This window comes from Alnus glutinosa, chromosome 6, assembly GCF_958979055.1.
Source record: "Alnus glutinosa chromosome 6, dhAlnGlut1.1, whole genome shotgun sequence".
Classification (NCBI taxonomy): Eukaryota; Viridiplantae; Streptophyta; class Magnoliopsida; order Fagales; family Betulaceae; genus Alnus; species Alnus glutinosa.
In genome coordinates this window covers 22,346,458-22,367,575 of record NC_084891.1, presented here as the reverse complement: position 1 = coordinate 22,367,575, position 21,118 = coordinate 22,346,458, and the positions used below count along the sequence as shown (strand labels likewise).

Genomic DNA, 21,118 nt, shown 5'->3' with positions numbered 1-21,118 from the left:
CCCCATCACAGATAAGGGGTGCTCGTCCTCCAGAGGGGTTTGTTTCTGCAAGTCAAAATCAATGCATCGCCATTTCTTTCTTCTCCCAACTATGGTTGCGACAAATTGGGCAGAGCATGCGTGCCACTCAGGCCAGAAATCTAAGCCTGGGTTGGTCCCGTTTGAATATAAATATAATGGAAACAAGGTGGACCATTTTGACTATTGCCTAGACAGCTATGGACCCAATTCAAAAGACTTAAGGACAAAAAAATAAAAAATAAACAATGATAATGATAATGAGATTAAGATTTTTTTAACCAAAAAAAAAAAAAAAAGAAATCATTCATGAAAAGGAAAAGGGTTACAAGGAACAAATAGATAACGAGGGGTGGGTTCTTTAACAACAAATACAAACAAAAAAAACATTGTCAAATATGAAAAAGCAAACAGGAAATGGATGTGTTTTTTGAGAAATGATTGAAGGGGGACCTTTAATCATCCCCTCACCCCCTTTTTAATAAAAAATTCAATTTTATTTAAAAAGTGCATTTTTTTATTGTTTTGTTTTTTCTTTTTGAATAAAATTGAATTTTTTATTAAAAAGGAGGTGAGAGGGGACGGTTAAAGATTTCCTCTCAATCATTTCTTGTGTTTTTTACCCTAAAGATATCAAAAAAAAGTCTCAATGCTCTAAACCTTGGGCAAGAGCCAATGGGCCGTATAAGGCGGTATAGACACTAAAACAGAGGAAGACAGGGACATGACCATCACCAGACCCTTCAACCCTACCTGATCTCCTAGAAAGAGAATACGAGTAAGAACATGACCATCGAGAGACCCCTCAACCCTACACAAGCGGGCAGGGCAATAACTCTCACAAAACTCTTCAATGGTCCGAATTTGACTTCATACAAGACCCTATCAATAATATTGAATGCTTTTTTAAAAAAAATTAAAATATAATATAGATTTTATACTATCTGTGGATTATGTGGCGTGAAGGCATGTTCTAATTTCAATGTTGGGCATCTACAAGTTGGTTTGAACCGTATAAAGAACGATAGGAAACTCTAGTAACTAGTCTTTTAAGGCATCACACATACAGGTTTGAAGCAGAAGATTTAAGATAGAATATAGAGCAAGTGAGCGACAAAATCAAACTTGATAAATATCCAACAGAGAATGATATGATATAGAATAAAGGAAAGGTATCAATATTCAAATTAAAATCATAGCATATTCACTGTCACTGTGTTCCTAACTACAACAAATGGAAAACCTCTGAATTAGGGCATAACTACAATGTGTGAGAGAGAGAATTCAGAACAGCTCAATTGGATAGGTGGCTGGTTCATCTATTCTAGAGGAAGAAGTGAGCCTCAATCATCTGAACCATATTCGCTAGAATCTGGCGGTGCAGCCACAGCAGCACAGCAGAATGACTCCTTATCCTTGAGGAGAAGACAGCTACCATCTGAATTCCATTTCAGATCGGTTATGGTAAACTGCAGTAGCGGAATATTCACACAGTAAGCACCTGAAGGGGTCCACATATACAAGTGAGAGCTTCCGGTGCAAAGCACAAGACGCGTGCATAAAGGGTCCCAAGCTGCTGCTCTAATTGCCTCTTTCTGCACTAAGATTGCAGCAAGTTCGAGACGGCAAATGTCCCATATCCAGAGGGCAGTTGGCATGCTATCGTTACGAGTACAGATATACTGGCTATCATTGCTCCACGACATAAGACCTGCAACAAAAACTAGGGCTTGAGCCATATGGATCACACTATATGTCCCAACCAAATTAAAACTTCATATAGAGCCCAGAGGAATCATATTACTATTAAATGAAATCCAAGATTGAAATCCCTGGCAACCACTTTCATTTTGTGTTCTATATACAACTTATCGCTAAACAGAATGAATCCAATAATCAACAGAGAATACTGGTTATCAACATCCTTAATGGGCTATAATGGTAAGTATCACCTTGCCACCAGGAAAATAACATTCACTAATACCTTTACCTATTTGTATGTGTTCATAAAGAAATATAAATTTTTTTATGAACATCCATAAAGTTCCACCTTCAAAAAGTGCTTGTAATTAGGGGATCAACCCTAGATATGATGAGTCGAGTCTAAAATTAGCATTTAAACTAATGTAATTGAATAATGTAACTCTTTAAATCCTTCTTATACAGAAAGAAAGTATATCGTATGTGTACTTTGAGCACTTATGAGAATTTTTTTTTGAAATGAGTAAACTTTCTGTCAACATATTTGAAGTGAAATGCCGATATTAACTGATGGAGAAAGAGTTTGGACCTTTTGCCTTTGGTTGAGAGGAAAGGGAGCATCAAATTCTGGTTACCAAACAGTTATCACTGGAGACTATATAAAGGTAATATAACTCATTTAGTAAATAAAAAAATAAGGATCACAAATAAACTTTCAAAAAATCTGCAAATCAAATGGCTAATATGCAAGATCAAGAAGGGCAAGGAGGTCTTCATAGCAGTGTTCCAATTGTCAGATTATCCACAGCAAACAAATTTAACTTTAATTTTCATATCAAGCCTGGATATCTACAGTTAATCAGAACCCAATTATTCTTGTTATTGCCTTGCCAATGATGACCTCTATCAAGGTTTAGAAGAAGATCTTATATGATAGCTGAGCTAATGTATCATGAATAGTCCAGTCTACTGCATCTCTTCTAACTAATGCAAAGAAGCAAGTGCATGGCAAGCTTCTACCATAAATCAGATTCTCAGTTGCTTTCTCAGAAACCCTTGCATAGCAAGTGTACTGTGTGACAATTACACCTACACTTGCTATATATAAGGTTTGAAAACTTGGACTGGACTGGGCGGTCAGACTGGTTGAACCGCTGACAGACATAATTTTTCAAGAACCAGATTCGACTGTGGTCCAGCCAATGTCCCACTTAAATATCTGCTTACCCATCCGGTTCATTTTACTTCAGCTTTATAGAAAAATTTCGAAGTCGCATGTGGCGGGACTTCAACCCAACACATGGGAGTAGCATTTGAAGTCCTTTCCACCAGGCTATCAAGGTTGTTTCCCCCAAGTTTTGAACTAAAATAATATCCGTATGTCATGTAAAAACCTCATAATTGCATTCCAGCAACTGGAACTCCAAAACTCTTAAAAATTTATTGACACCTAAACCATCAGGCCAGAGATTATACCAATGTAAACTCTGATCCTAACATTTGATCCTAGATTTGATGCTACTGCTCTTTTCAGTAAGTAAGTACCAAACTTCATTAAATGGAAAACATGCATTTAATTTCATCATTGTAGTAAACGAAGAAGCAGGGGCTTACCAATTCCTTGTTTGGGGTTAGGTTTGTCCGTAGGAGGCTTCTGGAAAGGCAAACTGATAGGTAACTCCATAACCTCGTACCTGACTCTGAAGTGTCCTTCCGAAGCATCTTCTTTTAAACAAAAAAGAGGAAAAATAAAAAGGCCTGATCAAATCCATGAAAGACTCAATTTTTCGTATCAAGTAGTAACTAATGGATCTATCATGTCAAAGAAGGCTCATAATATACCAATGGCACTCAAAAAGTTGAATTTCTACTTAATTTGCAAAACAGGCAAGGGTGCATGACAAAGCTGTGTTGCACTGTTGGTTGCTTTACTTGCTTCACTAGCAGTTTAAAAGAGCTCAATAGAAAATTTCTATAACAACCATAGCCACAGAATGGTAGTGCACAAAATACGATAACTTTCTTTCTTTAAGATTCAGATACTTCGTAATTGTTAGGATATAATATAAATGATTAAGTTCACCATTTTATATTAGTTTAAGATTTTGGGATAACTAGTAATTTAAAATGATATCATAATAGTGGTCCTAACTTCGAACCCTAACTCAATATTATATTTCTCATTTCAATTAAATATTCCATGTGTTAAACCTCACTTACTGAGAAGTTTCAACCACATGTTAGAAGGAATGTTTGATAAAATTCACAATTTCCTAATTTAACTTCTGGGTAGTGATTTAATAACACTACAATCAACTTTAAGCAGCATTAGTAGCCCTCACAAGGAACATTTTATAATTATGAATTCAGAAACTAAGATAGCAAAATGATACTGCTAATGATATTTGAGCATTTTCAAGTCCTACAAACTCACCCATCAGGCAAAATACAAAGGACACTAGTGCAGCGTTATACTGCTGCTTTGCATGAAACACAAGAAATGCCATAGGACCTCTATGGAAACAGAATGAAGTACTGTTATCTAGTAGGTTGCTAAAAATGAACCGTAAGACTAGGATCTACTTCCATGAATATAGACTAAAACTAAGTTGCGACAACATTAAGGTTTTAGGATTGGTATAACTCCTATTCATACTACTTTGCAATTAAGAAATATGTTTAATTGAAATTGATTATCAACTATGTAACGGCAAGCGCATCCACTCAGTATAGGAAAGGCAAGTCTCACATGTTGTAGCGGGAAATGCTTCTTGAGGGCTCGGGTTTGAGGGTTTGTTGGGTTTTTCTTTTTCTTTTTTTTTTCCCTTTGTAGGCTGCTTTGGCTGTTCTTGTGTATACTTCCCGTGTATTTATGGGCGCCTTACACCTTTTTAATAAAACTTTATTGCTTATAAAAAATAAAAATAAAAAAAAGATTATCAACTATGTAACGAGGATAAATGGACATCACATGAGAAATGTATCAGTTTATAGTTGTAATAATTTTAAGAAATAACAATTTATTGTGTGAAATGGATATCTCAAGAATAAAGCAAAAAAAATAAAAAAAATAAAAAAAAAAAAAGGTTAAATGCTGATTTGGTACCAGTGGTAAAGCCCAAAATCAAACGGCTACCTTGGTTTCAAAAAATATCACAAGTGGTATATGTCTTCATCCTAAAAGCTAAGATGGTCCTTCCATCTACGTTCAATCCATTTTTTTAACCGCGATCCACGTCAAACCAATCAACAACTGACGCGAGTCTCATATGTCTTATTAATATTATTTAAAAATTAAATAAACAATTAAAACTTAAAAAAAATAAATAAATAAATAAATCTAGGGTGGCTCCCCCTATGGCTAGCCAGCCCCAGAGGTTGGTTCCATGTATCTCCTTTAACCCGTAATCTGCTCTAAGTTATGACTATCGTCAAGAGTTACCATTGGCAATGAAATTAGAAGCTCTTCTCTGGGCTGCCTCTGATAGAAAAAAATGGTTCTTGATGTTTTGTAGGAATGTCGAGGATAGTGAGCTAGTGTTGAAAGCACCCATGTTGGAAGCTGAAGCCAAGGGCGATTTCATGTATACAAAATGTTTGCTTTTTTATCCCATTAAAAACAACAAACTTTCTTAGAGTAGCAAACCAATCTCATCATCTGAAACTTTGTATAAGTAAGCTCCGAATCCAATCTATCTCGCCACTCACCATCTGAAATTCTCTCTAATATGCATTTCCTATTGAAATCACTCTCATTTTACCCAGAAAAGAAAAAGAAATCACTCTCCGCCCTCTCTCTCTCTCTTGTCAGAACCTGAGCACTTCACTCTTCTTTGCCTCTGTTTCTCTTTGCTCCTTTCCTCTGTTTACTCATGCGCGCACACACTCTCTAGCTTCAAATTACGGATACCCACTTTTCCAAATTGATAGTCACCAAATCGAAATCCAAGAACAAATATGAACAAAGCGTCCCCCCGAGGAGAGGCCAGATCAAAGGTAAAATATTCAAAGGCCCTGCGCTCACAATCAGGTCCTTGGTGCGTGGATGCGGACGAAAGTACACTGCAGGCTTGCTCTATTGCTCAGTTCAAATACCAAAACTGTTGCAACTCCAAGTGGGTATAGCTCAAATGCCCCATCGGCCATCTCATTCATGGTCACTTAGGTTGTTGCATACAAGAAGATGAACCTTTCGTAGCTGCTGAGGCCGTGATAACTGTGTCTAAAATGTTTTGACCCCATTGACATTCAGTAGCAAATTCAAAGACTGAATCGAAAACTGATTATTACTCTCTGAAATCTGATTCCCCATCAACCTGATACCCCCACCAGTCTGTTAAAACCAAATGCCCAAACCAGTATTGCCTAAGAACCCTCCAGTACTAGCACTACCACCACATCCCCAATTGGGTGTCCTCTCTCACAACCCAGCTCTGGGGGTAGCTCGCAGGCCGCCCCCAACCTTTGGTGTGGCTGGCCATAGGAGCAACCCCCTATTATTTATTTATAAGTTAATGTAAGGTTTTTGAAGTTTTTTTTTAAAAAAAACAAATAAATAATATTAATAAGATATATGAGATATGTGTCAGTTGTTGATTGGTTTGATGTAGATCACCATTAAAATATTGAACGGAAGGACCATCTTAGTTTTTAGGGTGAAGACAAGTACTACCTGTGATACTTTTTGAAATTGAGATAGTCATTTGATTTTGGATCTTACCACAGGTACCAGATCGACATTTAACCAAATAAAATAAAATAGAGGCAAAACCATTTATTGAACTTAGGAAGACCTTATTCTGAGTCAATCACTAAGAAAAGCATACTCGTCAGTTGTAGAAAAACTGAAAACTCTCTTCAATGCTACCGAACTAAAAGATACCACTCCGTTTCATATGGCATCCAAATGCTCCCACGACTCTCCCCAAAAACCATATGAAGGCCATAAAAAAATAATAATAAACTAAAATTTCATAGACAATCTTTACACAGACTTGATAAAATAAACAAGAAAGAGAAAACTTTCTGGTGAAGGCTGATCACAAAGTCCCTCAATCGACAAACCAAAACCATGCTGAAGATAATAGCTAATGTCCATGTATTAAATTTATTAATTGTTCTTATGACAGGTAAAAATTTAGTTTCACTTGATGCACATGCTAGGTGTTAGAATGATATGGCTAGAAGTTTCTAGGCTTGTAGGTGAAATGTCCCCACTAGCCATCAATTCAAAGTCGTTCTTGGTGATCAAAAAAAGTCTTCGGTGTGAGGAAAAAAAAAAAAGTCAAGTTTGTTGTTTTTGGTGGTGTCGTAGTGGTCGATTGATTTTGGTAGTGTAGTTTGGTGTTTTTGGTGCCTCTATGATGCTTCTTAGTGGTTTCTATGATTGGGGGTGTTCGCTGTGGTGCTCGGTTTTGGGGTATCAGAGGCTTTTGTGGTGGTCATTGTCATTGTCGTCACCAGAAACAGTGGTTGGCAGCATCTCCAAGAAGAAGATGACTCGTGTTTGGTTGCAAGTGTATCTTATCCCTATCCAAAATAGGGATAACCTCAGTTTGGATCAATTCCTTATCCGGAATAAGCTTATTCAAATTTTGTTCTTGGGTCAAGTCCAACCTAGTATACTTCCATTAAATCAAAACAAGCCCAATCCACTCGTTACAACGCAGCCTAACTCTCGTTCAGCCCGTATCATGCCCAATCTTCACCCGAGTCAAGCCCATGCCCACTTAGCCAATATATATCCGGACCGGATCAGAGTCGACCCGATCCAGTTTCATGACCCAACCCAGTCCATCCCAAGTGAAAAAAGGGTTCGATCAAGTTATCTCAGGCACAGCCCAATTCATTTAAAACAATCAATTAGCTCTGTTTATAACCTGGTCAACCCATATCCTGTCGACCCAGTGGTTTCCGGCACCGATTCAAAGGCTTCTGGCGTCGATATGTAATTTTCAGTGCAGGTGAAGTTATTCCCATCACCGGCAAGGCTTTCTGGCTACTTTTCAATGCTTTGTGCGGCTCATTCTCAGTGTTGTCCAACAATATTTTTTTATGAATAATAATAATTTTATTAAAAAACGAAAAATTCCTCGTACTCGAAGAGTATACAAGAGAACCAAATTTCTAGCTACTACTACAATCTATAAAACAAATCAGATCTATCAAATTCCCTAATAGAAAGTTAGGAATATGAATAATAGCCTGATCCAGAAGAGATCTCAGGAATGAGGATTTAAGAAAAAGCACATTGATCTCACTATCCTAAAAAAGCCGTCGATTCCTTTCTCACCAAATGCTCCACATTAAGAGGGCAAGATTCGACCGGCCTTGGTGTTTTGCGGCAAGATCCGATTGACCCTTTGTGTTTTCCGGTGAAATCCGACTGCCTTTGGTGTTTTGCAGTGAGATTCGACCATCCATTTGTGTTTTCTAGCAAGATCCAACTGGACTTGGTGTTTTGTGGTGAGATCCGACCGCTCGTTGAAGTTTTCCAGTGAGGTTTCGACCGGGATTGAAGTTATCAGTGAATTTTCAATCGGTGTTGGTGTTTTTGCAGAATTTTAACTTGTTTATGTTCAGTTTAATGCATATTCTTGTTAACCTTTTGTTATAAAGTCTGTCTTTGTGTTTGTGTGTTCCAAGTTGTTCCAGCTTAAGGGAGAATTTAGATTTTTTTTTTTTTTTTTTTTTTTTGGTTTATTCCAAGCTGAGCACATATTAGATATATGCTCCAGTTTGAAGGGGAGTGTTAATGATAGGACTAGAAGTTTCTAGGCTTGTAGGTGAGGTATCCCCATCAGTTGTCCTTTGATATGTCCCCACTAGCTGTTAATTCATGAGCTGTATTATGTAACCACATTCCCTATATATTTGGAAGAATGGAATGAATGCAGTAGGAGATTCACCCAATTTCTCTTACATTTGCATATTCTCATTTGCAGTATGAATGTGGTGTGGCCTTGCTGCCGATTAAGTATTTGGGCCTTCCGTTGGGTGCAAAATATAAAGATCCTAATATGTGGAACAATGTTATTGAGAAGATGGAAGCTAGACTAGCGGGGTGGAAGAAGGTGTGTTTATCTAAAGGGGGGAGGTTAACCTTGATTAATAGTACTCTTTCAAGCTTACCTACGTACTTTCTTTCTCTTTTCCCTATTCCTGTGGGAGTGGCTAATCGATTGGAGAAGCTTCAGAGAGATTTCCTTTGGGGTGGTGTTGGTGATGAATTTAAATTTCATTTGGTTAATTGGCGTACGATTTGCTCCTCTAAAGCGTCGGGGGGGCTTGGAGTGAGAAATCTGGTTATGTTCAACAAAGCCTTGATGGGTAAATGGTTATGGAGATATGCTATGGAGAGAAATGCTTTTTGGAGAAAGGTGGTGGATGTCAAATATGGTAGTTTGAGGGGTGGTTGGTGTTCTAAGGAGGTGGGGGGTTCTTATGGGTTTGGCGTGTGGAAATGTATTAGGAGGGGATGGGATACTTTTGCTGCGCATGTGAGATATGAGATCGGGAATGGTTCGAAAGTTCTGTTTTGGCATGATGTTTGGTGTGGGGAAACTCCCTTGAAGATCCTCTTTCCAGATTTGTTCCTGATTGCTCGAAATAAGGATGCTTGGGTGGAGGATATCATGCAGAGACAAAATGGCACCATCTTATGGAATATGGTCTTTTCTCGATCAGTTCATGATTGGGAGGTCGAAGTGGTTAGTAGGTTCTTTGGGATGTTGTATTCCCTCAAAGTTAGCAGCGAGGGCGAGGATAAGTTGTGTTGGGTGCCAGCGAGAAAGAAATCTTTTGAGGTTAAGTCATTCTATAAGTTGTTGTCTAGTCCTACTCAGTCTTCTTTTCCGTGGAAAAGTATTTGGAAAGTTAATGTTCCCTCGAGAGTGGCTTTCTTTGTTTGGACGGCTACTTTAGGGAAATCTTTAACTTTGGATAACCTTCGTAAGAGAAACATTATCGTCATGGATTGGTGTTCTATGTGTAAGACAGCTGGAGAATCTATTGATCATTTGTTTCTGCATTGTATGGTGGCTACAGATTTGTGGAGGGCTCTGCTGCAATTGTTTGGGGTGGAGTGGGTTATGCCGGGGTCGGTGATAGACATGTTGGGGAGTTGGAGGGGCCAGAAGGGTAATCAGACTGCGATTCAAATTTGGCGCATGGCTCCGTTGTGTTTGATGTGGTGCGTTTGGAGGGAACGGAATGCTCGCTGTTTTGAAGATAGTGAGACTTCTTTGGTGAATCTGAAGAGAAAGATGCTTCAAATGCTGTTTTTGTGGAAAGATAGATTTAAGTTATTGTATGATTGCTCCTATTTAGATTTCTTAGATAGATGTTCTCTATGTTCGTTTCATTAGGGGTTCCTTGTATACTTCCTGTGTACTTTGGGTTGCGCCCCTTTGCGCCTTTTTTATATATTTTACTTATCAAAAAAAGTTAACACCAGGAATGAGTGACAAACAGGAATATCCTCAATTATCAACCTTTTCTCTTTCCTTCATAACTATATCATTCATGTCATTAATATACATTATCTTCTTTGGGTGAGTAGACTATTTACAATCTGCTGCAAAGCATGTTGAAGAGGACTTTCAGTGAACAAACTTGAACATCCAAAGGAAGCCTAGTATTGGGTAAATCAGCTTGTGCGGATTAATACTAGTTTCTTTTCAGTTGTTGAGTTTAGATTTTTGCCAAAAAGAAATTGCTGATTTACTTGCAAAGAATATTATCCGAAAGAGCAAGTCCCCTTGGTCTTGTGCTGCCTTTTATGTTATGAAAAATGCTGAACTTGAAAGAGGTTCTCCTAGGTTGGTAATTAATTACAAACCTTTGAATGATGTACTAGAATGGATTAGGTACCCTATTCCTAATAGGAAAGACCTAGTCAACCGCATTAGTGAAGCCCTTGTCTTCTCTAAGTTTGATATGAAATCTGGATTTTGGCAAATTCAGATTGATGATAGGGATAGGTATAAGACTGCCTTTACCACACTCTTTGGACATTACGAATGGAATGTTATGCCCTTTAAGACTTGATGTGAATTCTGTTTCATTAGATAAATTTTTAATTAATAAGCCATATGACTACTCTAGACAGATTGAGACTTAAGGTTGTCAGCATGTCAGCTAGGGCAACACTCTTATCTAATAAATGAATTTCAGCTTTGTTTGTGGCTTTTTGTCTCCCTTTCTCTAAGGGATTTGAGTGTGCATATTCTTGTTACTGGGTTAACTTGATCCAGTTCTCTGACTTCCCTTCTTAAGTTCTTTTATCTCTTGAATCATATCTTAATTGCATCACAACCTCAAAAACATCTTCTTCTTCTTTTTGATAAGTAACAACCTCAAAACATATTAAAAGAGGAAAGGTTGTCAAGCCTACAAAAATGGTAGACAAAAGCATAAAAGAGGGATGTCACATGCAGAGAAATGATAAAACTTCAAATTGTTTTCAAAGTTTAAGCCAGGTACATGTTCAGAAATGAATAGGTATGTCACTTCTCAGAAACTTAACAAATATCATGCTTACCATTGTTGTTTTCTGTAAAATCATCACTTAAACACAATTCGGACATATCAAGTTGCAATGGTTCATCTACCTCCTGGAATTTAATGAGACAAGAGGTGAGATATTTACAACAAGTAGACCATGACTGTTTTCGGCAGCATAGAAAAGAATGAAAAAAAAAATACCTTGAATAGAGCAGCACAACAAGGACCACGAACAGAAGATAGGTGCATAAATTCAGCAAAAGTTTTCCAAGTCAGGTGATTTAAAACCCGCAACATCTGGTCATAACTACCGACAGCTAGAAACTGACCACAAGGAGACCATGAAACACTCTTTACACCCAGTCCACTTTCATATGCCTGATACTTAAATAGGCATCTTCCATCTGGAGAGTAAATTAGAACCTGTATCAAACCACACCGACTATAAGCTTAACTTTTCAGCCAGAATAGCTGCTAAATAAACCATAGAACAAGCAAATTAACAAAGATCCTAATTCATTAATTAGCAATAAATTAGGAGATAATCTCGTGGTGGTTAGCACAGCTAAAAGCAGTTTCAAATCTATTGATGCGTCCACAGGAATACAAGCAACAAACTTTCTTTGCTGAGTTATAATTACCAAACAGATATTCAAAGTATAATAATTTAGTAGCCTGACATTTGTATTTACATGGAACAACTAGTCCAAGCAGTATAAATTTGTAGATTCAAACATTAGTTACAGGAATCATACTATATAAAGTGGGAATAAAGTGGTTTTCATATATTTAAAAAAAAAAAAAAAAAAAAAAAAAAAAAAAAAAAAAGAAATTAAAAGAACAAACTTCATACCTTATATTCAAGAGGCGAATCCCAGATTACTATGGCACTATCATCTGGTGACCATTCAATATCAGCCAAGTCCAATGTGTCAACAGCAAAAACACCCATTATCTCCCATGAATTACAAGACAGCAGATGAATATAGTCCTTGCAATCACGACGTGTGCATATTGCAGCAAATTTACCATCTTGGGTGAAAGCAACCCCCTTGGATGGATGTTTTGGCCATTGCACATGCACGCATGCTGTATTCACTAGTGACCAAACAGTTAACCGCAATTGGAAATCTGATGTTGTAAGTATGTGACGGCTATCTGGGCTCCACCTAGCATAAGCGATACCGGCAGGACCTTCATCTATCTTGCATGTCCATTCAGGTTGGGTCAATGACCATGCCTGTATCATTGGTCTTTTGTAGAGACCACAAAGAATATATTCAGAATCAAGAGCCCATTCAATATAGCTTATCTTGTCCAAGCATGAATACAACTGCACAACCTGCAATAGAAATTTTTTTTTTTTTGGGTAAGTAATTAGTCAATCTCCTAGATAGAATGCAAATTTTGTTAGTTGCTCAATCAACAAGTATAGGGGAATTGCTGATGGCAATGACCAAAAAGTTTATAGCAAGCAAAAGATTCAGAAGTGTCGTGAGTGATGGTTTTGAGCGTTTACTATTAGTAGTCATGATCACTGTTGGAGGGCATATTTACTACCTCTACAAATTTGTTACACAAGGAATTAATTTGTTGCTTAAAGTGCTTAAGCCTTTTTTTCTTCTTCTTAGTTCTCACCATTCTCTATTATGCCCACAATAAAACCCAATACGTAATGTCTATTATATGTGTTCTAACAGTAAATACATCACTAGGGAAATACGGTATGGACTCCAAAAACACATATGAAGATTGATAATCCAATTAGAAAGCTCCAAAGAGAACCTTTTGTTCATGTGTGCAAAAGAAGAGACAGAAACTAGACTGTATTTGTTAGTATGTAACAACGGTATAGTAAATCAAAGTATTATGCTCTCGTCAAGTCTAGTATGTACTTTGTAAATGTCTGAGCTTTGAAAAAGATCAGTGATGCAATTCCGAATATGAATGAGAGAAAAGGGAGAGTTTAAGAAGGGAAATTAGAGAGCTAGTTCAAGCTATCAAATTAGCAAGAATACCCAAACTCAATCCCTAAGCGAAAGGGAGAGAAAGCCATAAACGTTGGCTAAAAGTTCATTCGATTCTCTGGAAAAAGCTGCTGCTACAGCTTCAAAAAATTCTTAAATAAGACAATAAGTTGCTGCCCTAGCTAAAACTTGATCACACCCACTAATTCAAATATAATCTAACAGTTCTAAATCTGTCTTGCAGTGGTCACATGGCTAATTAAAAAGTCACATGACTTATTAGTGGTCACATGAATTATTACATAAAAATTAAAAGACTTAACATAAGAAAATACTAAGTTCAAGATACAAAAGAACAACTACAATCAACCAAGATTGATCACATAATCAAACTTATAGACGTCTAGGATTCCTTTTAGTGTTCCTCTTCAGATGATCAAGTATTTGTAAAAAAGCCCTCTTCCATATGCTTTGCATCAGTCCCTCCAGGTGAGGGCGAACTCGCCCTAGAGTTAGCATCATCCTTTCTTGTAGAATCTCCATGGTATGGAATCAAGTGGCGTACATCGAAAACGTCGGAGGTTTTATTATGACTAGGAAGTTTCAACCTGTAGGCATTATCATTAATTCTAACACTTCACAAGGATCAATTTCGCACTCAGCTAATTGTATTCACTTGTTGGATACTTGTCTCGAGTTAAAACAGCCAACACATAGTCACTAGCTTCAAAAACTACGTGCCTCCGGCCCTTGTCCCCTAGTTCCTTGTACTTCTGGTTGTTGTCTTCTATACGTTTTCGGACGGTTTCATGAATGTGCTTAATGTGTTCCACCATTTCTTCAGCTTTACAGCTTACACGATCATTCAATGGCAAAGGAACCAGATTTAAAATGCTGTTAGGATTCTGCCCATTGACAATCTCAAATGGACTCATCTTCATTGACATGTTCCTTGATCGGTTATAAGCAAATTTGCATGAGAGAGAACCTGTTCCCATTGCTTATGATTATTGCCTACAGAGCTTCGAATCAGATTTCCAAGGCTTCTATAAGTAACTTCAATCTGCCAATAAGATTGCGGATGGAAGGTAGTACTAAAAGTCAATTCAAAGCCCAATAACTTTGATAAAGTCCTCCAAAAATGGCTTATAAACTTTTTGTCCCAATCAGAAGTAATTGATTTTGGTACACCATGCAAGCGAACAATCTCTTTGAAGTAAAATTTGGCAATGTGACTTTTTGATTAAAAAACTTATCAAAAAATAATAATTTGGCAATGTGAAAAGCATCCATAATCGTTTGACTTGGTATAAAATGTGTCATTTTATAAAATCTATCCACAACAACGAGAATAGAATCTGTAACACCTCAGTCCCACATTGGGGAGATGAATAACCCACATAAAATGGGTAGATTATAAAGGAACTCATAATGTTAAGTCTCACATTGATTCCTTACTAGGTGAGACTAGACTTTATAAGTGATTATAGAGAGTTCCAATTGCAACTTGACTAGTGATTTTAAAGTGATAGCACAAATATGGCTAGCGTTCTCTCTAAGTCATTACAGAATCCATACCCCTTTGTGTTCAAGTCAAACCGAGAATGAAATCCATGCTAACATCAGTCCACAAACTAGATGGAGTCGACAATGGTGCGTACATGAACATTGGTGGCTCCCACTTTGGACACTAGGCAGATGTGACAACGATTAGTAAGTCAATGAACATCCCTTGTTAACTTAGGCCAAAAATAATTTGCCAAAACCAATGCATAAGTCATATCCCTACCAAAGTGCCCTTCATTATGTAGCTGAAAAAGGATCTCTCTAAGAGAACAATTCGGAACATACAACCTTGTTCCCTTGAAAAAGAGGAAACCAGAGTGCAAACAAAAATCTTTAAGCCTACCTTTGCCATTGGAAACCTCCTCGTAAATCTCTTTGAAGTAGGGATCAGTTGAATACAGATCTTTGAAGCTATCAAACCCAACAACCTGAACCTACATAGTTGATTACAAAAGAGACCTTTTACTTAAAGCATCAGCCACCTTGTTTTGTGCTCCTGGTTTATGCTTTAATGTTAAAGAGTGCAAACAAAAATCTTTAAGCCTACCCTTGCCAATGGAAACCTCCTCATAAATCTGTCTGATGTAGGGATCAGTTGAATACAGATCTTTGAAGCTATCAAACCCAACAACCTGAACCTGCATAATTGATTACAAAAGAGACCTTCTACTTAAAGCATCAGCCACCTTGTTTAGTGCGCCTGGTTTATACTTTAATGTAAAAGAGAACTGATAAGTTGCCCATTTCCCATGCCTATGATTCAAATGTTGTTGCCATTAAAATACTTTAAAGCCTCATAATCTTATATTAAACGAAATCCTGTTGATATAAATACTATCTCCAATGGTAGATAGCAAGCACAACTGCATAGAGCTCCACGTCATAAGTTGAAAATCATAGCCTAGAACCACTTGGCTTCTCACTAAAAAATGCCACAGGCTTTCCTTCTTGACCTAGTACAGCTCTAATGCCATGCTTTGAAACATCGCAATGCAATTCAAAAACTGTAGCAAAATCTGGTAGAGAAAGAACCGATGCTTCTGTCAACCTCTCAATAGTGGACAACCAATCAATAAACCCTTCACCATTCAAATCACCGCAGAACTCAGGAATCTCCGCCTTCAATCCACCATACCAACCCCTATCATCAAAGGAAATAGGTGCTACTCTCCTTGGACTGTTCACATGAAAAGGATTTTCAAATCCCTCTTCATGTTGATAGTCCTCCCCCTCAGTTGCATTTCCATCTTGAGAAGGATTCTCTCTTTGCACAATGCGCTGGGGTAAAGCTTCAATCTACCTTCTTAAATCTTCAATCACACTGCCAACGAGCTGTTGATCAAATGCAACATTCTGATTTGGTGGAAGACCTGATCCGCGAGGCTGATTCCTTCTCCTTCGCGGCATCTTGCAAATGCTTAGAAAAAATACCCAAAATCTCGACTCAAATCCTCCGGACCAGAACTTGCTTTGGTACCTACTGAAGTATTTCCAAATATGAATGAGAGAAAAAGAATAGTTTAAGAAGGGAAATTGGAGAGCTAATTCAAACTATCAAATTAGCAAGAACACCCAAACTCAATCCCTAAGCGAAAGGGAGAGAGAGAAGCCACAAACGTTGGCTGAAAGTTAATTCAATTCTCTTGAAAAAGCTGTTGTTACATCTTCAGAAAACTCTTAAATTAAGACAACAAGTTGCTACCCCAGCTAAGACGCGATCACACCCAATAATTCAAATTCAATCTAACGGTTCTAAATCTGTCTTGCAGTGATCACATGCCTAATTAAATAGACACATGACTTAATACATAAAAATTAAAAGACTTAACATAAGAAAATATTTAAGTTCAAGACACTAAACAACAACTAAAATCAACCAAGATCGATCACATGAAACTTATGGATGTCTAGGCTTCCTTTTAGTGTTCCTCTTCGGATGATCAAGTGTTTGTAAAAAATCCTCTTTCATATGCTTTGCATCAATCAATAAAAAGAAACCATCAATTTGAATTAAAGGTGTCGGTCCTTAACACCACTTCAACCGCCATTCTCATAAAATAAAAAGGCTCTCTTGTTCAAGGCATCCTTAGCACCACTTGTTCATATTCTGAAGATCATCATGGTGTACTCTTGAATTTAAATTTTGATAATACCCAGCTAATCATTTCAAAAAACCTACTTAGTGTTCGTTTGGTTTAGCGGTTTCAAAAGAAATTTTAAATAATAACAATTTCAAAACATAGTTAATGAAAACGTGATTTTTTTTTTTTTAATCAATTAAGCGTTTGGATAACATTGGTATAAAAGTGCAGTTTCAAGTCGTAAGGTGCCCCTTAATATACGGGGAGTATACAAAGGAAACACCTAAATAGAAAGAGAAAAACGATCAAGAAAGACATCAAAGCTAAAAGACAAATGGTACACATAGGCCGTAGTCCAAAGGTACAACGTATGGTAGAAAGAGAATAAAATATCCTCTAAGGACCTTTCCAAATCATTAAAGCTTCTATTGTTCCTTTCTCTCCAAAGGCACCAAAAGAGGCAAATAGGCGTCATTTTCCACACCGCAGCACTCATCGGCCTTCCAGAGGACCACCAACAATCAAGCAAATTGATAACCCGTCTGGGCATAACTCAGGACAACCCGAAACGACTGAATAGATAACTCCACAAATCAGAAGCCACGTCGTAGTGGAGAAGAAGATGATCTGTCACCAGCCTTCTTACATATGTAGCATTTGTTTGTCACAATAACATGCCGCTTCCTAAGATTATCCAGGGTAAGAATCTTGCCAAGAGCCGCTGACCATGCAAAAAAAACGGCCCTTGAAGGGACTTGAGTGCGCCACACACTTTTCCAATGGAAGCAGCTACCTCCAGAACAGGCCAAGGAGCAAAAGAAAGATTTGACCTTGAACAAACTTTTTTGGATGGGACCCACCACAACTTGTCTTCTCCGTCTCTTCCCACTTTAACTGAATGCAACGCTTGAAGAAAATAAGCAAAAGCATCCACCTCCCAATCATGTGCCTCTCTAGAAAAGCCCGCGTTCCACTGGTTGGCACCGCCCAAAAATTCTAATTTGTCCGCAACAGAGGCGTCCTGCACTCGAGCAATACCAAAAAAGGTTGGGAAAGCTACCTTAAGGGCCATGTCTCCACACCACAAATCATGCCAAAAGTTGATCTTGAAGTCGTCCCCCACAACAAATCTAGTAAAGCTAGAGAAAGAATCCCAACCTTTTCTAATGAACTTCCACACCCCCACCCCAAAGGTTCCTACCAGCTTAGATTTGTTGTGGGGGACGAATAATAATATTGTTACGAACAAAAGGGACAAACTTGTTCGAAAAACTCTATTTGCCGTTTTCAATTCTGACATGCAAATGAAATATTAATTAATGATCATCCGACATCCAAACCACTTCCAATTAATTTAACATTTTGGATTCACAATCAATGATCATTAAAATATTAATCAAGGAAACAACCATAAAATAGATAAAGTCACATTGCAAGACAATGAGCTACAACAGACAATCCAATTACCATATCTAAATGCATATAATAATTAAATAAATTATGCAACTAGTAAAAAAGGTCTCCTGAAATCCATATGTATGTTTGTTCTTTGATAAGTAAATGAACTTTATTAAAAATGCAAAGGTCCATATGTATGTCATAGAACATAGATGGTAAAATGGTAAAATCAGTGTGAGGCCTCTCTACGACCATGTGTACCTTCTCTCTCAAAATCAATGTAAGCATGTAAGGCCTCTCTAATCTACTCTTCTTTTCTCTCCTTGATCCACGTAACAAAGTTCTACACATTCTCAATTACACAACCTTCTTCACATGACTTCCTATTTGCAAATCACATAACTCCTTGGATGTGAACTCTCCCCTCTTCTTTATTAATTCTTTACTTCCCCTTCTTCTCGTGCCTTCCTCCCTTCAAAATTTATATGAGTTGCTCTTGGATCACCTATTCTCTCCCAATTAATTGTTTTCTTCTCTCTCTCCCTCCCAGTAGTACTCCACCCAACATCCTAGTCACGAACCGGTTTGAGAGAACTTTAGTCCATGCATGCCATCCGGCTCTAGAAAAACTAATGTGAAGCCTCTTTTCAAAGAACAGATGATGGACCAACAACCAGCGCAGTCAATGTCTCCATTCTCCACCAATTCTTCCACCCCACTACACTCAAGCTACACCAACTAATTGCACAAACAAGGCTTAATGCTCCTTCTCAACGGCGAGACAATCACCCAGCTGTTCATCCATGATACCTTCTGGATGAATGGAAAGCATAGAGGCAGAGAGAGAGAAGAGACAATGAGGGTTTGGTCGTGTTTTGTTTAAAAACACGCATTTAGCCTGCAGAATTGCAGGGCCAAATGCACAACTCTTAAACCAAAGCATCCTGTTCATGTGATTAATGCGATTCATAGAATATCACACATGTTCAGAGTTCATGTGATCAACAAGTTCATCACTACATACGCACCAACTCACAAACTCCATTCACCAAGTAAATTGAGGAAAAATAATTTATTTTTCTTTTTGGAGATTTATAGGAGGTGAAAATAACATCTGGACAGATCCAAACAGTACTCTTAGCTTCAACTAAGCTGTTGAGTACCATATTATCCAAAACCCCAGATGAAAAAGATAACACTAAATCTCATCTATTTTCGCCTATATTTTCTCAGCAGCCAAACAACCATTATACGAATATATCGAAGTTCAGGAAATTTAAAAATAAAAAATAGAAAGAGAGAGAGAGAGAGAGAGAGAAATTCATACCTTAAAGGAGAGAGTGTCCCGAATGACGAGGCGATAATCGACGGCGACGGCGACGTAGCGCGCATTGGGCGAGAAACAACAGGGCCCGGTCTGCTTGTAAGCTTCGGTGAACTCCATCGCTTTTTTCAAAGTCGGAGGATCTTCAACTTCATGGATCTAATGCGTAGGACAGCTAAAACTACTGAATGTGTGCAATTTACATACGGTCGCTCATGATGGGTTGCTTCAGTGACGCACTGCGACACGAGCAGAGTTATTTTAGAGATTATCAGTAAGATCTGGTCCTTCAGGCCACCGCAACTGCCAAGGCAAGTGACTGCTTTTTGCTCGAGGTTTGAATTTGGTTGCTCGTACGGGGACGAGGGATGGTTAAATGGTATTATTATTATTTTTTTAGTTGTTTCTTTCTCTCTTTTTCTTTTTTTCTTTTTAGTGTTTTTAATTTATTTATTTTTTAGTGTTTTGTGTTTAAAGTTTTTTTTTTTTTTTTTAATGATTTGACTTACTTTAATAGAAATGAAGTAGGAAAGAAAAAGTGAGATTACCAAATATATCCAAAATGCTTGGGCATTTTTTAAAAAAAATTTAAAAAACAAAAATTCTCTTATAACCTTGATCTTCTATCACTTTTGTAATTAAATACTTAAATTTTAAAAAATGTCAATTTAAGGTATTTATATTTCAAATTTTTTTCAATTTCAACATTCCGTTAGAATTTGTTATTAAATTTTATCGAAATTCTCAAAATACCCTTGATTTTTTAAAAAAAATAAAAATTAAAGATTCAGGTATGAGTATTGTTATAAATTCTGTCAAATTCTGACCAACACCTAAATTCTTGTAATTTTTTTATTTTGTTTTTCCTAAAAAAAAATGATGAATATTTTGATAATTTTGACATAATTTAATAAAAAAATTTAACTGCTCATTTGATAAATCAGCCTAATTTTTTGTTCAAACTCTGTTGTTTTATAAATAAACTGATCCCGAACCAAGTTAACCCAATAAGAGCCCGAGCTTCTTCGTTACAGCCCTAGAATTAGGGCTGAGCATGGGGGGATGGGCTTTTTTTGGCCCCACACCTCGCCAAAAACCCCCTGCAACCGTGCGGGGTGGTTGGGGATGGGATGGGGATGAATGGGGCGGGGATCCGCGGGTATGGTTCTATAGCAAAAACAGGCCAAAAAAGCAAAAATAGCACCCACCCAGTGAGATTAAATTAAAGACCAAAACGAATAACAATAAACAAAATCACGAATTTAGGCAAAGAAGATGAAGGGACAAAAACAAAAAACAAAATCACGAATTTATTCAACATAGAATCAAAGACCAAGAACGATAAACAAAATCACAAATTTATTAAACACAAAATCAAAGACCAAGAACGAGATAATAGCATATATATTTGTTTACAGGAATCAAAAATATTGCCAATAAAAGATTACACAGGCGTACCTTAAGAATTGGGCAGATGAAATGGTTAGGATGTGAGGTTTGAAGTACTCTGGAAGCTGAATCTTGAGCCGAATAACCATGGTTGCCACTTGCCAGTCTTC

The 21,118-nt window shown here is 37.4% G+C and overlaps 1 protein-coding gene across 2 annotated transcripts; it reads right to left on the bottom strand.

The window, feature by feature from the left end:
- Nucleotides 1–1,125: 1,125 nt before the first annotated feature.
- Nucleotides 1,126–19,914, bottom strand: LOC133870408 (uncharacterized). Of its 2 annotated transcripts, none has more exons than XM_062307523.1 (6): nucleotides 19,563–19,914; nucleotides 12,077–12,565; nucleotides 11,425–11,646; nucleotides 11,261–11,333; nucleotides 3,334–3,444; nucleotides 1,126–1,729 (listed from the first exon to the last, which is right to left on the bottom strand). In XM_062307523.1, the coding sequence occupies exons 1-6, from the start codon at nucleotides 19,677–19,679 to the stop codon at nucleotides 1,362–1,364; spliced, it is 1,380 nt and encodes a 459-aa protein (XP_062163507.1). In that variant the 5' UTR covers nucleotides 19,680–19,914; the 3' UTR covers nucleotides 1,126–1,361. The 2 variants fall into 2 exon arrangements, with proteins under 2 accessions (XP_062163507.1, XP_062163508.1); XM_062307524.1 differs by having other exon boundaries at nucleotides 3,334–3,441.
- Nucleotides 19,915–21,118: the final 1,204 nt, after the last annotated feature.